At 43.2% G+C, this 20,693-nt stretch overlaps 1 protein-coding gene across 2 annotated transcripts in view; it reads right to left on the bottom strand.

The window, feature by feature from the left end:
• Positions 1–1,351: 1,351 nt before the first annotated feature.
• HPS5 (HPS5 biogenesis of lysosomal organelles complex 2 subunit 2) overlaps positions 1,352–20,693 on the bottom strand; it is an 86,360-nt gene continuing 67,018 nt past the window's right edge. For both annotated transcript variants that reach the window (XM_077453537.1, XM_077453536.1), the window contains exons 18-23: positions 19,304–19,459; positions 15,474–15,593; positions 10,323–10,436; positions 7,785–7,891; positions 6,141–6,420; positions 1,352–3,502 (exon numbers count right to left, since the gene is read on the bottom strand). In XM_077453537.1, coding sequence (XP_077309663.1) covers positions 3,442–3,502; positions 6,141–6,420; positions 7,785–7,891; positions 10,323–10,436; positions 15,474–15,593; positions 19,304–19,459 — 838 coding nt within the window. In that variant the 3' untranslated portion in view covers positions 1,352–3,441. The remainder of the gene's footprint in view (positions 3,503–6,140; positions 6,421–7,784; positions 7,892–10,322; positions 10,437–15,473; positions 15,594–19,303; positions 19,460–20,693) is intronic.

The raw sequence follows: 20,693 nt of genomic DNA, 5'->3' as shown, positions 1-20,693 counted from the left end.
AAGTTTCTGGGCATCTACCATAGGAAACCCCTAGACATGAGGAGCGAGTGAGAGAAGGTAACGGTAAGCCCATTAAAACCAGCCGCTCCTTCGGGAGTCAGTGCTACACTTTGAACGTGGCATGGTTGTTGGTACCAGACGGGCTGCTCTGAGTATTTTAAACTGCTGATCTACTGGGATTTTCACACACAGCCATCTCTCTGGTTTACAGAGAATGGTGGGAAAAAGAGAAAATTTCCAGTGAGCGGCAGTTGTGTGGAGGAAAAATGCCTTATTGATGTCAGAGTAGAATGGGCAGACTGGGTCCAGGTGATAGAAAGGCAACAGTAACTCAAATAACCACTCGTTACATCCAAGGTATGCAGAATACCATCTCTGAATGCACAACACATCCAACCTTGAAGCAGATGGGCTACAGCAGCAAAAGACCACACCGGGTGCCACTCCTGTCAGCTAAGAACAGCAAGCTGAGGCCACAATTGGCACAGGATCACCAAAATTGGACAATAGAAGATCGGAAAATTATCGCCTGGTCTGATGAGTCTGGATTTCACCTGCGACAGTCAGATGGTGGGGTCAGAATTTGGCGCATGGATCCATCCTGCCTTGTATCACCGGTTCAGGCTGGTGGTGGGGGTGTAATGGTGTGGGGGGGATATTTTCTTAGCACACTTTGGGCCTCTTAGTACCAATTCAGCATGGTTTACACACCACGGCCTACCTGAGTATTGTTACTGACCATGTCCATTCCTTTATGACTACAGTGTCCCCATCTTCTGATGGCTCCTTCCAGCAGGATAATGTACCATGTCACAAAGCTCCAATCATCTCACCAATGGACAATGAGGTCCCTGCCCTCCAATGGTCTCCACACTCACCACATCTCATCCAATACAGCACCTTTGGGATGTGGTGGAACGGGAGATTCCCATCATGGATGTGCAGCCGACAAATCTGCAGCAACTGTGTGATGTTATCATGGAGCAAAATCTATGGATTAAAATCTAATCTAATCAATCTAATCTATGGATTAGAATGTTTCCAACACCTTGTCTCTATGTCAGTGATGGCAAACCTTGGCACCCCAGATGTTTTGGAACTACATTTCCCATGATGCTCATGCACTCTGCAGTATAGTGGAGCATCATGGGAAATGTAGTTCCAAAACATCTCGGGTGCCAAGGTTCACCATCACTGCTCTATGTCATGAAGAATGAAGGTAAAGGGGGGTCCAACCTGCTACTAGCGAGGTGTACCTAATAAAGTGTCCGGTGGGTGGATATACATTTAAAGCACTAATAGGTACCAGTAGCTATCAGAGAGAATCAAAAGGACTTCCAACAGAGAAGAATGGAGACCAGGTAGCTTCTTTATTACACTTTGCAACAGTGGCGGCCGGTGGTCCATTTTTTTTGGGGGGGGCGGCAAACAAGACAACCAGAAAAAAAACATTAAAATCCATGCGTCCGATGTCCTGGATGTAGATTAGGGGCCGGACACATGGATTAGGGGGGCGGTGCCCCTACGATCCTAATGGAGCGGCCGCCACTGCTTTACAATATGAAGGGCGATGGAACAATTACAGTTCTAGTAAAATATTACGATAGGCAAAAGAGTAAAGTCTGGTTCACCCTTATATGTGTTTTTTGCAGAAACGCTCCCGACAGTCAATTTAACCACTCAGAGCAATGAAACCCATGCCCAGCCGTCATTCTGCTATTTCATTGTTCTAAGTGGACGTCACGTGACGTCACTCACAACAAGCCGCTCGTGTGCGCACAGCGCGTCGGTCGGAGGCTCCAGTGTGAAAACAGCCTTATGCCGCGTACACGCGATCGGATTTCCGGCCAGAAAAAGACCAATGAGAGTTTTTCATTGGAAAATGCGACCGTGTGTATGCTCCATTGGAATTTAGCTGTCCGAATCAATTTTCAATTTTCCCCGACGGAAAAACGTTCTATCGGAAATTCCGATTGTGTGTATGCCATTCCGATACGCCAAAAATCACGCATCCTCAGATTCAACTACCAGGCAGAAGCTATTGGCTACTGGCTATTGATCTTCATTTTTCTAGTCCTGTCGTATGTGTTGTACGTCACCGCGTTATAAACGATCGGAATTTGGTGTGACCGCGTGTAGGCAAGACAGCTTGAGTGGAGTTCCGTCAGAATTCCATCGGGGCTTTTTCCGCCGAGAATTCCGATCGTGTTTACGCAGCATTAGGCTACTTGCACACTGAGGAGTTGCGGGCATCGGCGGTAAAGCGGCGCTATTTTTAGCGCCACTTTACCGTCATTTTAGCGGCGCTATTCCACCCCTAGCGTGGCGGTTTTAAACCCCGCTAGCGGCTGAAAAAGGGGTTAAAAAACCTCCAGCAAAGCGGCGCTTTCACACTGGAGACACAGGAGAGGCGCTTTACAGGCGCTATTTTTTTTAGCTCTGTAGCGCCTGTAAAGGGCCTCAGTGTGAAAGTAGCCTTAGTGTAGTGTCGCTGCTGAAGCGCTTTGCAGGCGCTACAGCAGCGGTTGCCTATTCATTTCAATGGGCAGAAGCGGTGGAGGAGCGGTGTATAACCCTTTCATGACTAAGCCCATTTCTGACATTTGGTGTTTACAAGTTAAAATCCGTCAGGGTCAGTATCTGGGTCTAAGTCAGTTACACACACAAAGTATAAATAAACACTTTTATTTTTCAAGGTGTATGGCCCTTTAATAAATAAGCCATTTATTGCAATTTCCTGATAAGTTTCCAAAAAAAAAAAAAAAAACTCTGCACATCAAAAATATTTTACCCAAAAAATAAACTTTTTAAACAGGACATGACACAACAATGAACAGACAAGAATGATCGGATGTGTGCGATAGAAGATTCAAGCTGTGAATACGGAATATATATTGTTACTGAAAATAATCTCTGAAAAGGAGTGTGTGGGTGTTGCTAAATACAACCAATGAGCTTGCAGATCTCATTTTTCAAGTACGTAAAAAAAAGAAAAAAAGAAAAAAAAGGGGGAGTCATTTGATAAGCTGCCAGGGAAATCACCAATACGCCTTCTCTTTGCGCTTTTGTTGAACGGCGATTGGTGAACTGGCATCATCATAGCACGGAATGCTTGCTGAGCAGTGTCTGAAGGAAGATCTCTTTTTTTTTTTTTTTTTTTGTTTCCAGCAGCAGCCAATCAGATTCCTTTCAGCTCTCGACCTTGAGAAGCGCAGCTAGCGTTCGCCAGATTTGTTCACGCCCGCCTTGGCGTTCTACCGGCTGCGGAATGGAAGACGGTCCAGGTTTAGGCACTGAGGTTTGATACTTTGTAACAATCAGCTCCAGAATTGTGAACACATAAATAAGACATATAGAATATAGAAGTCATTGAACGGTTTGGCTCCAATAGAGGCACAGGATGCGGAATCTCTCAGCGTCCGTTTTATTTGCATGGCGGGATCACGCCTGCTGTGACCACAAAAATCGCTCACATCTCTCCAGCATCGACTGAATTAAGGCTCTGCGGGGGAAAAAAAGAGAAGAAAAAAAACTGTCAATAATCCTTAGCGAATAATCTCTTATGTTATCAGTAACTGGATTGGTTAAACATAGAAAAGGATTAAGTGGTCCATCAAGTATTATTTTTTTTTTTTTAAAGGGGAGTTCCGGGCAAAAAGACAACTCATCTCAAACAATTGACCTCACATTTTTTTTTTTTTTTTACTTTTTTGGTCTGAGTATAGCTTCATAGAAACATAGGAAACTTTCTGTTAAATACTGTAGTTCAAATATATATATATATATATATATATATATATATATATATATTAGTTGTTTTTGTTTGTTTTCTTAGAGTATTTAGGAATAAAAACAAGTATTGTGAAAAACCATGGTATGTTAGGGCAAGATAATATGGGGAAAAAAAACCCCAAACATACCCAGTGCATCCCTGCATGCCATTTCCACAATTTTTGACTCTTGAAAAATGTGTTAACCACTTCAGCCCTTGAAGATGTTGTACCCAAATAAAATGTGTGTCTCCTTTTTTCCCCTACAAATAGAGATTTCTTTTGGTGGTAATTAATCACTTCTGCAATTTTTTTTTTTTGTGCTATAAAAACAAAAAAAAAAAAACAAAAAAAAAAAAGGCTGACAATTTTGAAAAAAATAAATATTTTTTTTATGTTCTGCTATAAAACACATCCAAAAAAAAAAAAATCTAATTTCTTCATAAATTTAGGTCAATGTGTATTCTGCTTCATATTTTTGGTAAAAAATAAATAAATATATATATATATATATATATATATATATATATATATATATATATATATATATATATATATATGTGTGTATATATATATATATATATATATATATATATATAAAAATCGCAATAGGTGGATATCGATTGGTTTGCGCAAAAACGTAAAGCATCTACAAACTATGAGATATTTTACTAGTAATGGCAGCGATCCAGAGAGGGACTGTGATATTGCAGCAGACATTCTAATGCCGCGTACACACGAGCGGACTTTTCAACATCCAAAGTCCGAAGGACTGAGTCCGTCAGACTATCCGATCGTGTGTGGGCTGCAACGGACTTTTGACTCGCCAAAGTCCGAAGGACTTTAGAATATGGAACATGCTTCAAATTTTTCCGAAGGAACTCCGCCGGACCCGGTCCCCTTCGAAAAATCCGCTCGTGTGTATGCTACTCCGACGGACTAAAACCGACGCTAGGGCAGCTATTGGCTACTGGCTATGAACTTCCTTATTCGAGCCGAGTCGTACGTCATCACGTTCGAATCCGTCGGAGTTTAGTGTGATCATGTGTGGCCAAGTCCGCTCAGCCGAAAAGTCTGTCAGAACTCCGTCGGAATTCCAGCAGAACTCCGACGGAACTCCTTCGGAAGTCTGTCGGACATAAGTCCTCTCGTGTGTACGGGGCTTAACACTGACTGACTGTTTTGACACTTTTTGGGGACCAGTGACACTAATACAGTGATCAGTGCTAAAAATATGCACTGTCACTGTACTGAAGACACTGGCAGGGAAGTGTTTTGTAGTTCAGTAGGGGAGAAATCAGACAGGAATGACAATGCCGCTCGGGATCTCAGTGTGGCAAAGGCAGCGCAGTCAGCTTGTAAGAGGGGCTTAGTGATTAACTAGAACTGGTGCCAAGAGCACAAGTCCCTACCCCTGCTGCTATCCTGCTTGAACACTGCCTCTCCTACTGAAGCTGAATCATCCGCCTCCACACAACATTCCCAGCTGTTCACCTTTATATCCCAGGGAAGGAACATCCACATATTAGTAGAATTGCTGCACTTTACTGATGGAATTTAGGGAAAGGCGCAACAGTCACATTGACATACATTCCAGGCTCACCTGACAATACACAGTCAATCACATTTACTGGACAGTTTGCAGTAGTCACATGTGAAAGCATATAAAGCACTTTTTCCATCCATCTCTCTCTAACAGTCTTCTCTTCCAACCGGGGTCTTTAGTACTCACAGGACTGTGCTATCTGCAGTCACCTCCTCCATAGGTACACCTCTCTAGGGAAGCAGCCTCACTAATAGGCCTTTTGCCATCCGCCCTAGCCCCCTCCTCCATTAAGGGACAGAAAGTCTACAGACGGCTCTCCTGGATGCAGGTCTACTTGTCTCCAGCCCCCTGCCCTGTCCAGGGCCCACATTTACTGGTTGTGCTGGTGTGTGGTGTTTAGCACCCATGCCCCAGGTGTCCCCAACCCGCTTTTATATGGTTCCATCTCACCCATGACATCACTGCAGGAGGGCTCTACCTAAACCTAGCACCTGATTACACTATCTGCTATAGGCAGACACCATTCTGGCACAGAGGCACCTAGCGCCGTGCCCTCCCATCACAGTTACCGGCAGATATTTGATAGCTCCTGTTCGGGATCAGGAGCTTTCTGATCATGTGACCGCTATGACAGCCAATCACCGCGGTCACATGACCATAAGCTCCGGCCCCGCCTCTCGGCATTCTTGAGCCCTTAAAGGGCCGGCAGGTACCGGCTCTAAGGGGTTAACAACAGGACAATATAAAAAAAAAAAACAGGTCCGTAGAGAGAAGGGACCCTGTCCCCAGGTCCGCCATCTTTATATTTTAGTTCTTTTTATTACCTTTGTCTCGTCTCCGCCACCTTCATGACCTCGCAGATCTGGGAATACCTCTCAGACACATTCTCCGTCAGGCCCCATTCCTCCAAATATGGCAACGTTTTATCGGGGCCAATCACTTTGGCCAATAGAAGCGCCACATTCTCCACCGTAATGCAGCTTGTCCAATCGGAATGGCCGTTGGTAAGGGAGTCGCCATTTGTCACGCCCTGACGGTGAGCGCCGCAGGTCTGCGCTAAGTGCAGAATACTTTTCCACTCGTCCATCGTCTCCGGTAACAGACCTGAGGAATGAAACGTAAGGTCGTGAATGGAAAACCAAATTGAAATGCACAGCTTTGGGTTCATCTTTGTGTTTTTGTTTTAAAAATATTAAATAGTTTACTGTCCTTCAGATTTTAGAAGGGCCAGCCTGGCCAGTGGGAGCATATAACCTCCTGGAGTTGGTGGTGGGAGTCAACAATGCCCCATTATTGGTGTCCATGGGAGTCAACAATGCCCCAACATTGGCGTCCATGGGAGTCAACAATGCCCCAACATTGGCGTCCATGGGAGTCAACAATGCCCCAACATTGGCGTCCATGGGAGTCAACAATGCCCCATTATTAGTGTATGTGGGAGGAATAGGCCCCTCAGTGTCAGTGGGAGGAATAGGCCCCTCAGTGTCAGTGGGAGGAATAGTGCCCCATCATTGGTGTCGGCGGGAGGAATAGTGCCCCATCATTGGTGTCAGTGGGAGGAATAGTGCCCCATCATTGGTGTCAGTGGGAGGTATAGTGCCCCATCATTGGTGTCAGTGGGAGGTATAGTGCCCCATCATTGGTGTCAGTGGGAGGTATAGTGCCCCATCATTGGTGTCAGTGGGAGGTATAGTGCCCCATCATTGGTGTCAGTGGGAGGTATAGTGCCCCATCATTGGTGTCAGTGGGAGGTATAGTGCCCCATCATTGGTGTCAGTGGGAGGTATAGTGCCCCATCATTGGTGTCAGTGGGAGGTATAGTGCCCCATCATTGGTGTCAGTGAGAGGTATAGTGCTCCATCATTGGTGTCAGTGGGAGGGCTGGATAAAGGTAAGTAAGGGGCCACATCCAGCCCCCAGGCTGCAGTTTGGAGACACCTGCTATAGAGTGTCACTTTAGTGACAGTTCGGAGTCTGCTGGGGCTGCTGACTTCACATCCAAGATGGCCTGATGAAGTCTCAGGGCTTTTGGAGGTCATATTTGGGAGGGAGGGGGGTACATAGGGCACCATGTTACACCCTAAATATGGATGAACTAGAGAACACTTCTAGGACTGTTGACCTTCTGGGTCCTCCACAGCTGTCACTGGTTCCTCCTGCTGACCTCTATGTCAGTATAGTGGTGCTCTGGAGGTCAGCGAAGGGTCAGCGGTGGTCCTAGGCGGTCAAAAGGTCCCAGGAAAGTGCCGGTTTCCCAGCAGATTTCAGCGGATCATTCCTAGTGATCAAATCCAAGTTCAACAGGTTTGCAGGTATTGACCAATTTGAAAAAAATAACTGCAGCATGTGACAGGGTCACTTTAATGCATTCTGTATAAATGAAGAGTACATGGCCGTATTTCTGTCCTTGTGTTTAGTCCGTCCATCCGAACACAAATAAAATATGACTAGAACATTTATCTACTAACCGTTATTCTCATCAATCAGACTCATGTCATCCAGATACACGATACTGGTCAGGGCTTCCAATCGTCTGTCCAGCTGCAGGCACAGCGTGATGTATCCCTGCCAATACCTAAATAAACAATCAGATCACATAAAGGGGAAAAACCATCAAGTCAGAAACACTGAAGGCAGCAATACAAAATGATTAACCCTTTTGTGACCAGAGATCACTAAAGCTTAGATAGCCAGGCCAAATTCAGCAGCTTCAGTATTGCGTTGGTTAAATAGGCAATAACCCCGCGACTAAATCAAAAGAACATTTTTTTATTGTTTTTTTTTTTTTTTTAACAGCATAGAAGGCTTTTATTGGACACATTGTTTAAAATAATAATAATAATAATAATAATAATAATATTATATATATATATATATATAAAGAAAGGGTGTACAATAAATATATGTTTATATAAAAAATAAAAGAAGGAATTGCAATATAAGGGCCATTGGGAAGGCCCGATTGCCATGACCAACGTACACCTCACCTTTGGAACTTTGATATACATACACATCTCTCTCTATACACACACACACACACACATATTATATATATATATATATATATATATATATATATATATATATATATATATATATATATATTGTTTTAATATATATATATATATATATATATATATATATATATATATATATATATATATATATATATATATAAAATTGTTTTTTTTGTTTTTTTTAAATAAAAACACACACATATTATATATAATAAATCTTTTTAGCCCAGAGGAAACCCCAAAATAATTTTCAGGTCTCAGGGAACCCTTACTAAAACCAACTCATTGGTTGTCAATAGGAAAAATGTCCCTTACATTGGTATTCAGGAGGAGGATTGCAGCCCTTACAGTGCCACCCTCAGTGGCGTCCCATCCAAAAGGGCGTAGAGGCGCCGTCCCCCTAATTCATGCGCCTGGCCCCTATCTACATGCAGGTTGATTTCAATGTTTTCTTCTTTTTTTTTTTTTTTGTTAAAGCACAAGATTAGATCCTAAGGCTTTAATTGGCTTAAAAAAGAAAAAGAGTGGGCTTGGGGTGCAGAGCACTGTTGTGTGACAATAGCGAATTAATATTTGCTATTGTGTTCCCAATTCTCCTCCCTGCCAATCAGGAAGCGGGTCCTGAGACCCCATTGGCCAGGGAGTCTTAGATATCTCGGGTAATCGGGTCTCAGGACCCACTTCCTGTTCGGCCCGGGAAGAGAAGAAACGGCCCCAGCTCTTCCCTCGGCAAGCTGGATTAAGGAGCCACAGCCTTGCAGCCCTACCCCGGTTCCTCGTCATCTGCCACCTAAGGTAAAAGCAGGGGCGGACTTGACCATTCAGCCACTGCCCGAGGGCCCCTGGGCCACTAGGGGACCCCATCAGGGTTGCCAGCCTCAGTAAAACCAGGGCCAGTATGTAAAAATCGGTGTTTTTTTTACATTTGTCTCTAAAACGTGCCTTACCGACATCCTTTTGGTCTAAAAATCCAGAGATTATAGCTGCACCACCTCTCCAGTACCTTCTCAGCCAATAGAAACATGTCTGTTTATACTGTGTGTACATGTACGTGTATACTGTGTGTGTGTATACTGTGTGGCCCCATAATCTCTGATTGCCCTGGGGCCCCATGAGTTGGCAGTCCACCCCTGGGTAAAAACCTCTGATTGCCACCTTCTCAGCCGTCTCCTGCAGGGAGGAGGGGGAAATCTCCACCTTCCCATCCATCTCACGCGCGGGGGGGGGGGGGGAGCGATGGGGTAGTTTCAGGTTTGTTTGCCAATCCCACAAAATATTGAGCACCAGCCGCTCCTGGCCTTACAGGCAGCTAAAAAGATCATTGATGTCATTCTGGCTCCACCAAATGGCATTGGCCCTGGAAGACACCATCAAAATGGGAGGTCAGACAGCAAAAGGAATCCATAGCAATAGCTGGAGGAACCCTGGTTGAGAATCGCTGCCTTAGATGGAAACAAACCAAAAATTCAAAGTCTTATTATATAAAGCATGCTGATTTTATATATATATTTTTTTTTTTAATAAAGATTTATTAAAACTTTAATCTTTTTTCAGCCCAACAAAGTATCCTCTTGTTGACAAACCTTTGCAAGGCATTGACATCACCATTCTTGAGGTTGAATGACAACAAGGGGTCAAACTGCTCAGTAGCATTGGGTTAAGCTTGCCTTTGTGGTTTAGTCACAAAGTAAACAATGTACTCATCTAGGAGTCAGATGGGCAGTGCCAGGGCAAGGTCATCTAGTACCCAGGGGCGAAGATTCCAAACTGCCCCCCCAATGTTCATGATGTGGAAGCTTAGAGGATCCTCCTTCACCCAGCATTTCTCTCGCTTGTCAAAAATGACTGCCGCTGTCACCACTCCTGCCTTGTCACACTTGTAATAGAAGGAAGGCGCCCCCATCCTTACAGTAAACCTATGGCGCCCAGGGCAACAATCCTTCCCGCCCACCCCTTGTCCTGGCCCAGCAGATGGGACAAGTTCCTTACCCAGCTGTCCTGCAGATATTCAGCATTTTCTCTTTGGTTACAAAGTCAGATGGCAGTTCAATTAAAAGAGACATGAGCTGTCCATAGCCCCAGGTGAACAGGTGTGAGCGGGGTCTGCGGAGGACAGAAATTTACAATTAGTTCACAGATTTACTTTTTTGAAAAGCCAAAGAAGGATCTTAAAGTACTGCCCTCGGCGAGCAGGTCAGTCTATGCACTAAAGGGTAGGTGGGAGGAAAATGTTGGGGCACTCGAAGATGAGGAATGGAGTGAAGCCCTAGCCTAGATCATTGCAAACTGGTATCCCCCAAATTGTCAGATCGCCTCACACAGATATACATCACCCATCGGGCATACCTTATTCCAACTAGAGTGTCGAGGTACAGAGGGATCTTAAAATATGGCTGAGCAACAGATTTTAAAAAACTCCAGGTGTGTATATTTTTACATAGTTGCATTGTTCCAGCTTGGACAGCCGTGGCCAAAAGTTTTGAGAATGACACGAATATTAAACTTTCACAAAGTCTGCTGCCTCAGTTTTTATGATGGCAATTTGCATATACTCCAGAATGATATGAAGAGTGATCAGATTAACCACTTAAGCCTCGGACCAATTTGCAGCCAAAGGACCAAGTCCATAATAAATATCCCCCAAAAATATCTAAAAAAACGTTTTTTTTTCCTCAGTTTAGGCCGATACGTATTCTTCTACATATTTTTGGTAAAAAAATAAATCGCAATTAGCGATTATTGATTGGTTTGCGCAAAAGTTATAGCGTTTACAAAATAGGGAATAGTTTTATAGCATTTTTATTAATATTTTTTTTTCTTTACTAGTAATGGCAGCGATCAGCGATTTTTATTGTGACTGCGACATTATGGCGGACACATTGGACATTTTTGACACATTTTTGGGACCATTGTCATTTATACAGCAATCAGTACTATTTAGATGCACCAATTCCTGTGTAAATGACACTGGCGGTAAAGGAGTTAACCACTAGGGGGCAGTGTAGTGTTATGTATGACGTTATGTGTTTTTTTTTTTATTGTAGGGGGGGCGTGGCCTGGCATGTGACGTCACTGATCGTCCTTCCCTATAAAAGGGAACAGACGATCGGTGAAAGCCACACAGGGAAGCAAGGGGAGAGGTTTGTTTACACAGACTTCTCCTCGTTCTTCAGCTCTGTGACCCGATCGCGGGACACCAACGGCGATCGGGTCCGCTGGTCCCGCGGCCACGGTCATGGAGCACAGGACTGGGTCGGGAGCGCGCCACCGGCAGCGCGTTCCCGACCCACGGCTAGGCACTTAAAAAGCAACGTACCTGTACGTGCTTGTGCCCAGCCGTGCCATTCTGCCGACGTACATCGGCGTGAGGCGGTCCTTAAGTGGTTAATTGCAAAGTCCCTCTTTGTCAGGAAAATTAACTTAATCCCATAAAAAACATCTCCACTGCATTTGTGAAGAAGCAAGCGCCAGGACCGTCTCCTACAGTTGATTCAGCTGCGGGATCGGGGCACCACCAGTGCAGAGCTTGTTCAGGAATGGCAACATGCAGATGTGAGGACATCGGCACACAGTGAGGAGAAGACTTTTGGAGGATTGGCCTGGTGTCAAGAAGGGCAGCAAAGAAGCCACTTCTCCCCAGGAAAAACAACAGGGACAGACTCGTATTCTGCAAAAGGTTCAGGGATTGGACTGCTGAGGACTGGGGTAAAGTCATTTTCTCCACTGAATCCCCTTTCGGATTGTTTGGGGCATCTGAAAAACGTGGTCCAGAGAAGAAAAGGTGAGCGCTACCGTCAGTTCTGTGTCCTGCAAACCGTAAAGCATCCTGAGAGCATTCATGTGTGGGGGCTTCTCACCAAGGGAGTGGACTCACAATTCTACCCAAGAACACCTCCATGAATAAAGGATTGTACAAAAACATCCTCCGACAGCAACTTCTCCCAACCATCCAAGAACAGTTTGGTGAGGAACAACGCCTTTTCCAGCATGATGGAGCACCTCGCCATAAGGCAAAAGCTATAAGTGGCTTGGGCAACAAAACATGGAAATTTTGGGTCCATGCCCAGGAAACTCCCCAGACCTTAATCCCATTGAGAACTTGTGATCAATCCTCAAGAGGCGGGTAAACAATAAAAAACACAAATTCTGACAAACACCAAGCATTAATTATGCAAAAATGGGCTGCCATCAGTCAGGGTGTGGCCCAGAAGTCGATGACAGCACGCCGGGGAGAATTGGAGAGGTCTTGGAAAAAAAGGGTCAACACTGAAAGTATTGACTCTCTGCATAAACTTCATGTCATTGTCAATAAAAGTCTTTGACACTTATGAAATACTTGTAATTATACTTCAGTATAATTACAAGCATTTCAGTATAACATAGTAACTTCAGTATAACATAGTAAATTCTAAAAACACTGAAGCAGCAGACTTTGTGAAAATGTATATTTGTGTCATACCTGTGGGATCCCTCCAGAACTGGGGGTCTCCAAGCTTTCTAAACAACAGACCAGTTTATTGACCTTCAGACTTTAGGGGAGCCGGATTGTGGCCAGCGGAATTGGAAATATTCTTGTCATCAGTGGGAGTAAACATTGTGATATTTAAATTTAAATATTTTTAATTAATAATTTTTAAATAATTTTTAAATATTTTTTAATATATTTTTTATGCATTATACTGTATACATTTTTATTATGATGGGATATTTCATGTAAAGTCTTGCTCTATTTCCGGTATGCCATTATTTTTTTGGCACTTTAATTGGTGAACAGTCTGAGTGATATTTGACTATATCTACTATTTTTACATATTTTTTATATTTTTTTAAATATTTTAAATATTTTATTTATTGCCGCTATTTATATTATATATATACATTTTCTATACGGTGACGGAATATTTTAAATCCCTAGGATATTTTATTCCTTATCCACATGGTTTATATATTCCTATTTTGTATATTATGCTATTTATACATTCATGTCTATTGCGGTTTTTATATATAACTTTTTGATGATCTTAATATAAATTACTGGATATATATTATTTTTCAATTATTTTTCAATTTTATTACTTTTCGATTTTTAGGTTTTATATTTTGTAGTATTTATATTTCGTTCGGATTTTATATTGTGTTCGGATCCTTTTTGCTCTTTAAAGGGAGAATGCATATTTTTTTGTACACCATATTGTATTAAAATGGCCGAAGAATCATTTCCGGTCTAAAATGGTGGTATACATACACTTCCCTTTCATCATTTTGGAGGAGCAAGATGGCGGAGTTTCTACATCCGGCCAACATGTCTGTTTTTACCTCTTCCAAAATGGTCGTTCGGACGCTTTTTACCTCTTTCAAAATGGTCGTTCGGACGTTTCCGGTCCGATCGTTTCCGGTTTTCTCGTATATAAGTACGTTACGAACGGTCTAGCGTCATCCCCATGAAGAAGTCACGTGGTGACGTAACGCGTAGGGAGTGGCCGTAGGAATACCGGAACGAGCGTAAGACTGGCTGTACACGCCAGATCTCTTTCTGTTTGATATTTTCTTTTTAAATGTGAGAGTCCATTTGCTTTCTCTTAAATAAATTTGTTCAGTTTTGGAAACCACTACACTATTGGAGTCCCCTTTTTCTCTCCCTTCCCCCTTCCCCTCTGTTTTCTTTAAGTTTCATACCACGAGGATACATATGCTGCAGCATTACTCATAAGAGATTGAATCGGCCCTCTAGTGGTAGAAGTTTATACCATTTGATGATTGTGCACAGAGAAGTGAAGGAGAAGTCCATTGGAATTACTTTCTTTTGCCTTATTATTCCATCTCTGAGGTGAGAGTTCTGGGAGCCTGATCTTTTGGAACATTTGGTCCTGTTCTTTCTCCAGTGCTTTTTCACTACACACTTACACTATTGGTGTGTTTATTTTTGAAATATTTACATTGACTCTTGTTTTCTTCACATTTTTATACATTATTTATTTTTTGTGGCATTATTTGCGCAGGACTCTTTTTTAATCATTATACTTCAGTATAATTACAAGCATTTCAGTATAACATAGTAACTTCAGTATAACATAGTAAATTCTAAAAACACTGAAGCAGCAGACTTTGTGAAAATGTATATTTGTGTCATACCTGTGGGATCCCTCCAGAACTGGGGGTCTCCAAGCTTTCTAAACAACAGACCAGTTTATTGACCTTCAGACTTTAGGGGAGCCGGATTGTGGCCAGCGGAATTGGAAATATTCTTGTCATCAGTGGGAGTAAACATTGTGATATTTGTTATTAGGGAGGAGAAATTGCGCTCCATCGTTGGTATTATAGGGATAAATAGTGCTCCATTATTGGTGTCTGTGGGAGAAATGGTGCCCCATTGTTGGTGTCAGTTGGCAGAATAGGGTCTCATATCAGTGAGAGGAATAGTGCCCCAAGTGCCAGATAAAAGGCAAGCAAAGGGCCACATCCGGCCCCCGGGCCACAGTTTAGAGACCACTGCTCTATAAGCTGGAAATCACTGCAGTAGGCATCGCTGAGACAGTGACCTCCATCTTCTGGGTCCTGTGCGGTAGGCTGCCCTGCTGCACTCAGAACGCAGGTGGTCAGCTGCTCAACATGGGCACCATTCAATGAATGCTTTGCACTCTCTCAATGAATGCAAAGCGTTCTCTGATTGGAAAAAAAAAAAAATGATGACCTCACTGGCCTGCATTTCCATCTGGTCCAATCAGAGAACGTTTGCATCCAATCGTATGATGCAAAGTGTTCCCTGAATGGTGCCCAAGCCGAGAAAGTGACCGCCTGTGTTCATAACGGCAGGACAGCTCAGTACAGGACCCGGAATCTAGTGGAGATCAGTGGAATAGCTGTGACTATTACAGTGATCTCCATCTTCCATTTTCCCCATTATTAAGCCCTGTAAGATGGGACGAAACGCGTTTGGGTATACAGCCTGAACGGAGCTCAGGCTGAGGCTGTTTTCACATTCCATACACAGGGTTTTGTTGTGATGTGCGGCTTATGGGACCTTTCTTATTTTGTATTAAATGTATAGTTACATTGGTCAAACCTGGAACAATGCAACTATGTAAAAATATCCATACATGGAATAAAACTTTGAAGAGGTCACATGACCAGATCACTTACCTGGGGCTTCCAGTGCTGTCAACAGTACTTGAAGAGTGGGGGGCATCATGGGAAACTGCTAGTTGCAGCCAGTCTAACTTTAAGGATTCCGGCTGAGCAAGAGACTGTAACAGGAATAATCTACAATAAAAAATAAAAAAACACATTAGTCTTACTAAGAATCTGTATCTAATGCAAACATTTGGTACAAATTTTTCCAATTCTGCTTTCTTGGTGTACTTTTGACATATTAGGCGTCAGTGTCGGTGCAAGGATGTCTGCCTACACAGACAAAAATGCATTTTGAGCCTTACCTTGACCCTAACACTAACCCTGACCTAGATCAAGCCTTGATCTTGCCATTTTTTTCCTCTATTTTTATCATTATCCACTTTACCCCCCTTCATGACCAGGCCATTTTTTGCTATACAGCACTGCGTTACTTTAATGGACAATTGCGCAGTCGTGCAACGCTGTACCCAAATAAAATGTATGTATTTCCCACCCCCCACAATTAGAGCTTTCTTTTGGTGGTATTTAATCACCACTGGGCTTTTTATTTTTTTGCGCTAATAACAAAAAAAGGCCGATAATTTTGAAAGAAAATGTTTTTACTTTCTAAAAAAACAAAAAACAAAAAAAAAAATATATATATATCAAATTTCTTTATGAATTTGGGCCAATATATATTCTGCTACATATTTTTGGTTAAACTAAGAAAATCCCAATAAGTGTATATTGATTGGTTTTAAAATAAAAGTTATAGCGTCCACAAACTTGGGCATATATACTGGAATTTGTATCTATTTTATGCTTTTAATAGCGGCAATCAACGACTTCTAACGGGGCTGCGATGTTGTGGCAGACAGTCTGACACTGATTAAACACACACATCTGGAGTTCTTTAGCCCATTGTCCCTGAAGAAGATGTCTACGCTATCTGTTGAAACGCGTTGGATTTCCTCTGTCCCCCCCTGACAGTGGAATTGGGTTATTCCAGTTTTTTGTCCCAGGTTGTCCATTTTCACCATGTGTTTGTTTTTATCATCTATCACGTATTGTGTAAATATTTCATCAACAATACATTTTTAATTTTATAAGAATCACTTTTGTTCATGGTCCATTAAAGTCCCACTTTGGAAGAACTTTTTTGCACATCACATTTTTTCTGAGGTCGCTCAGAAGGGATAGGTCACCTCCTGATCACCTGTGTTAACCATTAAAAGTCCAGACCCCAGCCATCTGCATTACATGCATGGGCATGGAGGTTGCAGCACAGTCCCTTGCACTTGAATGGGTCACTTTTGGAGTTGGTACCATCTGCCAAACACGGTTGCGTATTACTTATCCAAGCAGCGACCACTGATTGTCCCAGGTTCTTCATAGCTGGGACCCCGATGAGCTCCTGGTATATATCAGTTGGGCTGCCTGAGAGGGCAGCAGCCCTTCAGGCTGGGAACCTCTCCTCCTGGACAATAACAGGACTGCCTCTGGCCCCAGACTATCTATGCACTTTACAGCCCCCTACTGGAAGGCCTACCCCCAGGAATTGGATGGAACCACCTAAATATTCAGACTGCTTGTTTGACTCTCTCAGCCCAGAACTCTCCAGAAAACAGGGGGAAGCAGTCAAACCTGCAGCCTACAGAGCCCTACAGAACCCTGAACAGCCCAAAGCAATCACAAGCTGCTCTACTGATTATAGGAGAGCTACAAGAACCAAGTTTACCTAACCTATCCAGCAACCTATCTAGGAGAACAGGGAAACGTTCTTGTCCGAATCGGATGTTTCACACGGTTTGAGACAACTACTGATTTATACAGCCTCCTGATTTCAGGCTTACAAACACTAGACGTTTGCAGGAGAGGCCATACTTTATGGTGTGGATATCGTGGCCAAAAAGTAAAACAAGATAAAATAAAAAAAAACCTTTCTCCTGAACTGGAGGCATTGATGCTTGCGTTTAGGTGCTATCAACCATTTGAACATTGAAACTGCAGCAGTCCTCTATAGGATTGGGAATCAGCCTTGTGGGGCCCCCCAGTTTTGAACCCACTTTTTTGATTTACTAGTCACACAAATCTCTCACTCCAGAAGAAGCATGTTAAAACACGCGAAACATGTAGAGCTTTCTCCTTCTCAAGCAGTACATCTAATACCGCGAGTAGAATAATCATATTTCTGAAGATTATGTATTAAATGTTTACTATCGATTTTCAAAAGTGAAAATGTGAAATGGCGGTATATAGTCTGTATATTATGGAGGATAAGAGTCCTGCTGTGATTAGATGCTCTTTTAGCAATCTCTGTTGTCTAGTACAATGAAAAAATAATATGTTCTTAATAAAATGTTGATTTTTATCTTTATTCTACGATTGTTATTTTATACATGGTGCCTAAAAAGTCCAGAAGCCCCATCTTTTGTCTTTTTTGTAACCTATCTAGGAGGGTTCTACAGTTGTATAACTGCAGTGCAACAATATATACGGACGTGGTCACCAGCCATGTTCATTTTGCAGCTGCGTGCTCACCAGGGCTGGACTGGGACAGAAATTTGGCCCTGGAATTCATCCAGGCCGGCCCACTTACATTTTGACTGTCCCATCAGCACTACCTTACATCAGAGTGTCCCACTACCAGCCCCCTTACATCAGAGTGTCCCACTACCAGCCCCCTTACATCAGAGTGTCCCATTACCAGCCCCTTTACATCAGAGTGTCCCATTACCAGCCCCCTTACATCAGAGTGTCCCATCACCAGCCCCCTTACATCAGAGTGTCCCATTACCAGCCCCCTTACATCAGAGTGTCCCATCACCAGCCCCCTTACATCAGAGTGTCCCATTACCAGCCCCCTTACATCAGAGTGTCCCATCACCAGCCCCCTTACATCAGAGTGTCCCATTACCAGCCCCCTTACATCAGAGTGTCCCATTACCAGCCCCCTTACATCAGAGTGTCCCATTACCAGCCACCTTACATCAGAGTGTCCCATTACCAGCCACCTTACATCAGAGTGTCCCATTACCAGCCTCCTTACATCAGAGTGTCCCATCAGCAGCCCCCTTACATCAGAGTGTCCCATCACCAGCCACCTTACATCAGAGTGTCCCATCAGCAACCCCCTTACATCAGAGTGTCCCATCAGCAGCCCCCTTACATCAGAGTGTCCCATTACCAGCCACCTTACATCAGAGTGTCCCATCAGCAGCCCCCTTACATCAGAGTGTCCCATCAGCAGCCCCCTTACATCAGAGTGTCCCATTACCAGCCTCCTTACATCAGAGTGTCCCATCAGCAGCCCCCTTACATCAGAGTGTCCCATTACCAGCCACCTTACATCAGAGTGTCCCATCAGCAGCCCCCTTACATCAGAGTGTCCCATCAGCATCCCCTTACATCAGAGTGTCCCATCAGCACCCCCTTACATCAGAGTGTCCCATCACCAGCCCCCTTACATCAGAGTGTCCCATCACCAGCCCCCTTACATCAGAGTGTCCCATCACCAGCCCCCTTACATCAGAGTGTCCCATCACCAGCCCCCTTACATCAGAGTGTCCCATCACCAGCCCCTTATATCAGAGTGTCCCATCACCAGCCCCTTACATCAGAGTGTCCCATCACCAGCCCTTTTTACATCAGAGTGGCCCACTGAGCCATCGGCCCACCGGGAAACCCCCAGTAGTCCCGATGGCCAGTACATGCCTGGTGCTCACGATCAGTTAAACCACGAACCGCCGATTAACTGTCTATTTTTACCGCCTCTTGGCCGGCCATGCAGACAAGACCAAAGCGAAATCTGAAAAATACCAGCGAAGCCTCAGACAGGTATGGTCCTCTCTTCACCTTACCTTTGCTGTTCAGGTTTGGTCTTGATGAGATTGTCCAAGTAGGCCAAAAAGTGCCCCGGATTGGCCCTGCAAAGATGCTTAACGTCCACCGGTAAGATCGATGGGTAAAACTTAGGGAGGGATCTCACTGCTGATTCGCCAAATTTGTCATAAATCCTAAATGGAATCAAAATAATAGATAAACGTCCCTCGTACTCAACTCTAATTTGCACTCTGATGTCACCACTGTGAGAGTTGTTTTATCGGCCATTACCTTTAAATAAAAGCAGCAATGAATTCACAAAGATTTCAACACAGGTTATCATTTCTTACAGGTCAATTCCAGGAAAAAAAAAATGTTTTCAGACTTTGTAGGTTTATGGCTGGGTTCACACTGAAGCGATGCAGGAACGCCGCGAATCCGCGGCGGGTTCCCGCATCGCATGCCTCCCGCCGGCAGTTCACACTGCCCTATGCGAACTGCTGGGAGTGTCAATGAAACGTTAATGACACCCCCAGATCAGTTCGCATATCGCAGTGTGATCTGCAAACTCGGACAGGAATCAGATCGCATGGTGTGAACACCCATGCGATCCGATTCTGCTGCGGACCAAAAAAAGGATCCTGTGCGAGTTTGGTGCGGGTGCGATGCGAATTCAGCCATACTATCTGTATGGCTGAACTCGCATCACACAGAGATCGGATGTGATTTGCACTGCAGTGCGGTGCGAATCACATCCGGTTCTCGTAGCCGCAGCAGTGTGAACCCAGCCTATATCCCTTATGGGCCAGAGAGATTTTTACATTTTCACAATGTGCCTTTTTATTTCACGATAATTTTGTCATTACTTAAGATAATAAAGTAATATGTTATTTTTTCTTAGGAGGGATAAACTAGCCTTTTTTTTTTTTTTTTTTTTTTTAGTTGCTTGTTGCAAAAATAAATTAAATTTTTTTATTTATTTTTTTTGACCATTGTTCATTAAAAAAATAAATAAAAAAAAAGTGGTTTTAAAATCAGACAAATATGATTCCTGGTACAAAGCCAGGCAAAGTTATTTGTAGGTGGGGGGAAAAGATGTCTTGTGCACTTTTTTTAAATGACAGTGAAAAAAAATAACAAATAAATAAAAATAAAGACTCATGGAAAAAAATTGAAATTGAAAAAAAAAAAAAAAAACATAAAAATAATAGGTAAAAGAAAGTGAAGTAGTTAATAAGGGTTGGTTAGGATTAACAAAATGAACATTATTTAATTGTATGGTTTCTTTAACCAGAAAAGGTCATCACTTATTGAAAGGTCAATACCAGGAAAATTATTTTAGTTTTCAGCTCTTGTATGTTTATACTGCATCTCTTATGGGCCAGAGCAATTTTTACATTTTCACAATGGGCCTTTTTATTTGGCGAT

The sequence above is a fragment of the Lithobates pipiens genome, unplaced genomic scaffold (genome assembly GCF_037356315.1).
Source record: "Lithobates pipiens isolate NorthernLeopardFrog02 unplaced genomic scaffold, aLitPip1_a1.2 Scaffold_24, whole genome shotgun sequence".
In the NCBI taxonomy this organism is placed as follows: Eukaryota; Metazoa; Chordata; class Amphibia; order Anura; family Ranidae; genus Lithobates; species Lithobates pipiens.
Note: the sequence above shows the minus strand (reverse complement) of the source record. Positions and strands in the feature narration are given on the sequence as shown.